Source organism: Bidens hawaiensis, unplaced genomic scaffold, assembly GCF_021521415.1.
Source record: "Bidens hawaiensis isolate Kalapana, Puna unplaced genomic scaffold, B.hawaiensis_p1.1 tig00065401_1, whole genome shotgun sequence".
NCBI classification, from domain to species: domain Eukaryota; kingdom Viridiplantae; phylum Streptophyta; class Magnoliopsida; order Asterales; family Asteraceae; genus Bidens; species Bidens hawaiensis.
Window position 1 is genome coordinate 1,001 of NW_027501669.1, and position 7,582 is coordinate 8,582.

Genomic DNA, 7,582 nt, shown 5'->3' on the forward strand with positions numbered 1-7,582 from the left:
ATAATACTGACTATAGGGACTAAGTGATAGCATGGGAAATGAACCCCGAGCTGACCTTGCACTGAGTGCCTACAAAAATGTGAGTTTCATGACCCCACTCTTTAAACCATTTTACGAACTTTTGGGGTGAAAAGTGTGTTTATATACGTTATCTATCTGAAATTGGTTCAGGATATAAATTATCTGAACATTTATATATGAAAAGTCCCTACAAACATATTGAGTGACTTCGTGCTGAGGAAAGGTGATTAGTATTGTTGATTGATATATTAAATGGAGATAGTACGAATGACAAAATGTAATGAAATTACACGTGACATGTTTATACAAACACGTTATGTAATGTTAAACATAACTAATTTGGGAAACAACGTGGTCTGTAATGGTCATGGGGATAACGTGGTCTGTGATGATCATGGGGCTATTGTGGGCGGAAGGGAGATCACAGTAGTAACAAACTAAAGTTGGGTATGGCCTATGAGCCAAGTTTTTCTGCAACTTAACAAAATAAAGTTGAGTATGGCCTATGAGCTAAGTTCTGCTGCAACTTAATAAACTACAGTTGATTATGGCATGAATGCCAAGAAAATAATGTGATTATGAATATTGTGGGCGGAAGGGGAGCCACAGTGATTGATGATACGTGAGATATACTATACGTGTATATATATCTTTATTATTTATATGCATACTATGTGGATTAGCATAGAAAATACTATAGCATAGGAAATACTATATATATATACACACACACACACGATTTTATCGTAATTTCAAACTTTTATCCTAACCTTATACACATACATATGTACATACAACGACACATCCTCATCGATCCATCTTTATTCAATTCACGATAGTCGATGCACATCCTCATCGATCCATCTTTCTTTTTAAAAACAATATTGGAGCTCCTCAAGGTGAAGAACTTGGTCTTATGAATCCCTTCTCCAATAATTCATCTAATTGCTTCTTTAGTTCCTTCATTTTGATTTGTGCTAATCTGTAAGGAGATTTAGCAATCGGAGCTGTTCCTGGAATTAGGTCTATTCTGAATTCAACCTCTCTATCAAGTGGAATTCCAGGTAGTTTATCGGAAAATACCTCTATGAATTCAGAAACAATTGGAACTTCTTCCATCTTCTTAGGTTCGGGTTCCTTAGTTACATATGCCATGAATGCAAGGCAACCTTTACCTAAGCAATGACTAGCTTTGATCTTTGAAATTATTCCAATTCTACCAGCATCTTTATCCCCACCTATACGGATAACTTTCTTATTCGGAGTTAGTATATCAATGGCTTTATCATCACATAGGCTACGGGCTTGGTTGAAGGATAACCAATGCATTCCTAAAATTACATCAAAGCCTGCTAACTCCATGGGTAATAGTTGTACTGGTATATCATACCCGGCTGTTTTGGTCAAAAATCGGTTTAAGGATCAAGTAACCAAATTCGTATGTGAGGATTGGTGCTTGTATGAACAAAATAATCAAAAGTAATAATTGTAAAGGTTGAACAGCAATATTTATACGAGGAAAAGCCCTTCGTAACTAGTATTCCGCCGGCATAAAAACCTCGGGTAGTGAAAACTATCACTACCAATTATATTAAACTCAAAAGAATTACAAACGGTGGAGTTAGAGCTGATCGTGAGTACAATGTGTTCGGTATATTCTATGTGATGTGTGTTGTGATCAGCTAAAACTCAATATATATAAATAAGGTTACAAAGCCTAATAACTAACTCTACTATAATCTCGGCCATGTTTTGCTTACTACTTCTTCGTGATCGTTTGAGAGCGTGGAGGAACGAGGACAACCTGGTAAAATATCCCTTCCGTAAAAGTAGGTCCTCTGGTAAACACGTGATAATACCTGCAAAATAAATTGTAACATATTTGGGATCAACTGTTGAGGATCCTTTAACCATTATGGATCCTTAGTTTTGGAAATAGCAGCCAAGAATAACTGATCCTTAAGGAACAAGAATCCTGGTCCCAACAATTGCCCCCAAACATGATAGGTATGAATGGATAACAGCTGTCATGTTTATCCCGAGAAAAATGCATCGTAACCGTCGATTAGGATTAGCTGTGACCGACGCCTGCCACCATTTAATTGCGCCTACTTAATAGAGTCGAACCCTTATATCTTCCTCCTTCATCGGATTATAAGTGTATTTCTGGCATCATTATCATGTATCCTTCTCTTTCCCTCTATTATCTTCTCCCTCATCTTTCCGTCACAATGCCTAAAAGAAACCAAAGTGTTACCTTCAGTTCCTGCCCGAGGGAGATTATCCCTGAACCTCTGAGTCAAAACCTTCTCAAGGACCCAGCCTCTGAGATTTGCAAATTTACTGAAGTGGAAATCCGTAGCATTTCTGGTGTTTTCCTGAGGGCACGGTATTCAGACCTTACGACCCCTAAATAAAAAGTGACTATGTTTCATCGGACTGGGTCTGCTTTTCGGCTCTCCCGTTTCTCCTAGGTTTTTCATATCCATTTCCCGATCTTATAAATACTCTCTTTTCTTTTACCGGTATCAGCTATATTCAAGCTATGCCGATGATGTGGCGAACTCTTCAATACTCTCGAAAGATTGATTGCCGAACAGAACCTCGATTTCAATCTCCTAGCCCTTTCTTGCCTATACAGCCTTGTAACCAATGGTTCTAGTAGATTCCTTTTGAAGAGAAAACCTTTTCAGCCTCTCCCGATCAACAAGACCACCCACAATGATCGAAGTTGGAAGAATCAATTCTTCTTCGTCTTTAGAGACAGTATCCCAAATAGGAATTCTTTACCAACTCACTGGATCCTAAGGGGTAGGATAGTGGATCCAAAGGACAGGTGATCCTTATTTTATTATTTGACTGACTACAGATTTGTCGTTTCTTGTGCAGTGTCCAACTTCTCAGATCTTGCTGCTGATCCAGACGGTGTCGAGAAGGAGAAGGTGTTTCTGTCTCTGGATCCTTTTGATCGGACCTTCAAGATTGTTGGTGAAGAAGTGAGTGATTCAGCCGAGAAGACTGCAAGTTCTTCAAAAACCATGTCCAGTAAGTTAGAATTTATTCCTTAATCATAAAGTTAGTAAAAATAAGGAAAAACAATAGATTATAAATAGCTTATCTTTTTTCGGGCAGGTGCACAGAAGTCGTCATCCAAGCCTTCCAAGAATCTGCTGGGTCAATTCCAGTTGGAGGATGTTGATAGCCTCATCTCCTCTGAGAAGCATCCCATGAAGAGTTCCAGCCTCGCACCACCAAAGACCAAAATGACTCGTTCCAAGGCCACCATGAAGAGAAAAAGGGATCCTGGCGTGGAAGTTCATAGTGCCCAACATGTGTTCGACCAGCTTTCCGAGGTAAGGATATTTTGTCCATAGGCATAAAAGGTTTGATTATTTTATTAACTCGTTGTCTTTTTGCAGGGAAGGTGGCCAACTTCAAAGCCTTGTATGATGAGAACGTGGCCAATATGGAGAAGGAACAGTCCAAATACCGTGATGGCAAAAACCTGAAAGACAAGCTCAATGCAGCACTTCAAGTGGAGAAGGAAACCCTGGAAAACAAGCTAGCCCTCGCAGACATTCGAACTCAGGAGCAGGTGGTGGAGGTTACGGAGCAGGCCAAGGTGTGGGCTAGTAAGGCGGTGCTTACAGCCATGATTAAGATGGCTGCAGAGGTTGAGGATCCTAGCTTCGATAGGTCCACTTGGAATGTGGCTATGTGGAAGAAGGCATTGGCTGGCTTTGGTGAGGAGAGCGAGGATGTTGGGGCCGATAAGAGGATCGAGGATGCTGGAATGAGCGGGGCCAAGGACGACGTGTTGGAGGTCAAGGAGGCTGGTGAAGCTGATGGCGACATGGCTAAGGAGTAGGCGGGGCAATGGGCGATGATGGATATGAAGACAAGGCCGGAGCCTATTTTTTATAAGGTTTTAATGGTTTTTGTTGGTAATTTGTGTGGATAATAGAAGTTGTAATCCTCAGGATCGATGATCCTTAAGACAATTACGAAAGGTGGTTAGGGTGGAGGAATCCTCTGTTTTGGGGATGAAGTCTTAACCGCCTTTCTTTCTTTGCTTTGTGTATGAACTTGTGATAAACTCGACGTAGCTTGATCCGAGTGGATGGTCCACGTTTTGCTGGTGAAGCCCGGATCACTTATCATATCTCCTATGTGAGATCACCAAAAACAGTGTTGCTTAGTCAAAAACATTTAACAGTTTCAACAAGCACACACTTCAACAATATCAAACACATTCATTCAGACAGCATAAAACATTCAGATAAACACATAAGTCTGTCGAGCATGCTCAGAAATTCATCGAGCATACTCGGAAGTATATCGAGCAACCTTAAGATATATCATTTTAGTGCTTGTGCTCGAAAGACTTAACTGTGTGCTTGAGCACTAGACTTGTGCTTGGAATACTTAGAAAGTTTTCCGGAACACATGTCCATGCTCGACCTGTAATGACATATCATTTGTGCTCGAATTACTTGAGAGATCTCAAGTACTGTTTGTTTGTGCTCAAAGAACATCAAACCATCAAACACGGAGTCATGCCTGAAGTACTTAAAAAGTTTTTCAATGCAAGAATCTATGCTCGAGCAACTGAGCTATAACATCTGTGCTCGAAAGACTTAGAAAAGTAGTCCAAGTACTCCTACTTGTGCTCGAGGAGCAACAAGCATAGTATCAAGCACAGATTCATGCTCGAAGTACTTAAACCACAGAAATACATCATGCAAGCACAGATCAAAGTACTGAAAGTTGTAATTAACAATAATATCATATTTTTTCACACAAAGACAGTTACATACATGATTCATGCAATCAGAATGATCAGTTAAGCATAGAAAATCATCATGCAAACATTCAAAGTGAGTAACAAAGATAATCAGTAAGCACCTCACTTAAGCACACATCCTCAATCAAACTTCATCAGCATTTATCATTCCTAGGCATTTTAACAGTAAGTGAAACCTGGTTTTATATAAAGGTTTGGTGAATAAATCAGCCAGATTATCAGATGTATCTACTCTTTTTATTTCTATTAAGCCTTTTTCTTGACAGTCCCTAATGAAATGATGTCTAATCTCAATGTGCTTAGTCTTAGAATGTTAGACTGGATTCTTAACAACGAACATAGCAACAGTATTATCAATTAAAATTGGAGTGACTAAGAAATTCAGACCATAATCCAGCAGTTGATTATGAATCCATAGAACTTGTGCATAGCAGGCAGAAGCAGCAATATACTCAGCTTCAGCAATAGAGATGGACACTGTAGTCTGCTTCTTGCATTGCCAAGACACCAGCCTGTTCCCTAGAAACTGGCATCCTCCAGAAGTTGATTTTCTACTCATGTTGCAACCATCATAGTCACTATCTGTGTAGGCTATCAAGTCAAAGGAAGGGTTCTTTGGATACTAAATCCCCAAATCTGGTTTTCCTCTGAGATATCTGAAAATCGTCTTCACTGCTAGCATATGTGAGACCTTGGGGTTAGCTTGGAATCTTGCACAGACACACACAGCAAACATAATATCTGGCCTAGATGCTGTCAGATACATCGGTAATCCTATCTTGGCCCTATATTCGTGCTGGTCCATTGGTTCCCCCTTCTTATCAGGTACCATTTTCTCATGTGTGTCCATTGGTGTTGACACTGTCTTGAAGTCTTGGCACTTAAACTTGTTAAGAATTTCTTGAACATACTTTGATTGGTTAATAAAAATTCCATCCGCCTTCTGTTGTACTTGAAGTCCATGGAAGAAATTCATTTCCCCCATTGAGCTCATCTTGTACTTGGATTTCATCACTTGCTCAAACTCCTTGCACATTCGTTTATTTGTAGAGCCAAAGATAATGTCATCCACATACACTTGCTACAGCAGCAGATCCTTGTTTCATCTTTTGTAGAATAGGGTCTTGTCAATGGCTCCTCTGCAGAAACCATTGTCCAAAAAAATGGTTTGATACCTCATCATACCAAGCTCTAGGACCTTGATGTAGTCCATACTAGACTCCATCGTATTCCTTTTGCTGAGCTTGTACACCTTGTTAGGATGGAATGGATCTTCAAATCCTAGAGGTTGAGTAACATACACCTCCTCATCAATCTTTCCATTTAAGAATGCAGATTTCACATCTAGTTGATAGACTTTTATGTTCATAGATGCTGCATATGCTAAGAAGATCCTGAAGCTTCTAGTTTTGCAACTGGAGCAAAAACTTCTTCAAAGTCCACTCCTTCTTCTTGTAAGCATCCTAGAGCCACCAATATTGCTTTGTTTTTTATCACTATGCCCCTCTCATCCTTCTTGTTTCTGAACACCCATTGGTTCCAATAGCATACTTGCCTCTAGGCTTGCCAACCAAGTCCAATACATGTAAGTCTCTGAATTGTGCTAACTCCTCGTGCATAGCTTCTACCCAGCTGTTGTCCTTTAAAGCTTGATTAATGTTCTTTGGTTCAACTTGGGATAGATAGCAAGCATACAGACAGATGTTTGCCTTTTCAGAAGAACTTCTAGTCACTCTCTTATGCAAGTCTCCTATGATGTTCTCTGCAGGATGATTTCTTTCAACGGAAACAGTCTGCACAATTTGTTGTGCTGACACTTCTGTCTCAAGATTGGTCATATTGATCTCAGCAGTTTCACTTTCAATTCTTTCTTTAGTTTCAACAGCTTCTTGAGTTTGATTAATCTCATATGAAGATGCTTCATTTGATCCAATTTGTAGAGAGTTAAACAAAGACTGAAACCTGTCTTAAAAGTGATTTGTTACTTCAGGCTGGACAGGTTGCTGACTTTGTATGGGTTCACTCTCCATATCACTTGGACCTTCATTAGAAACTTCAACTGCAGCTTCTTGTTGATTCATCTCCACTTCAGCTGCTCCTTGATTGCATCTCTCAAAGGTAAATCCATTTGGCTCAGGAGCAACAGATGATCATAGCTTGTCCAGATCAACTTGTTTTTGTTTTCCTTTATCTTCAAAGCTAGTTCTGTACATGATGTCATCCATGTCTTCATTATAAATCTTGAATGACTTGATCATCTTCTCCAAGTCAAATAGCCATTTGGGACCTTCAACATTATTGAAGAGGTTTTCATTGAATATTATGTCTGAAGACTCAATGACCACCATGTGCTCCTTCTCATAGACTCTGTAAGCCTTTGAATGAGATGAGTATCCCATAAAGAAGCATCCCAGAGATTTTGACTGGATTTATTTAGATAGTCCTTTGTATTCAACAGTGAGCATCTGCATCCAAAAGGCTTTAAGAACTTCACATGAGGTTTTCTTTTAAAGATAACCTCATATGGAGTCTTGTTTTGAGCCTTGTTTAGTAGAACCTTGTTCTGCACATAACATGCAGTATTGATTGCTTCTGCCCAGAAAGTGACTGGCAGATTTGCATCAGCAATCATGGTCCTTGCAGCTTCAATTAGAGTTCTGTTTCTTCTTTCTGCAACACCATTTTGCTCAGGAGTTCTAGGTTCACTATATTGCTAAAATATCCCATTAGAAGTGCAGAATACTTTCATTATTCCAT

At 39.5% G+C, this 7,582-nt stretch overlaps 1 protein-coding gene across 1 annotated transcript; it reads right to left on the reverse strand.

Annotated features, from left to right (window-relative positions):
* Positions 1-915: 915 nt before the first annotated feature.
* Positions 916-1,383, reverse strand: LOC143604506 (uncharacterized). Its single transcript, XM_077080963.1, has one exon. The coding sequence runs from the start codon at positions 1,381-1,383 to the stop codon at positions 916-918; it is 468 nt and encodes a 155-aa protein (XP_076937078.1).
* Between the last annotated feature and the right edge of the window lie 6,199 nt (positions 1,384-7,582).

Coding starts and splice junctions, on each gene's coding strand:
- LOC143604506 (XM_077080963.1), bottom strand. CDS start 1,383: ATGGAGTTAGCAGGCTTTGATGTAATTTTAGGAATGCATTGGTTATCC.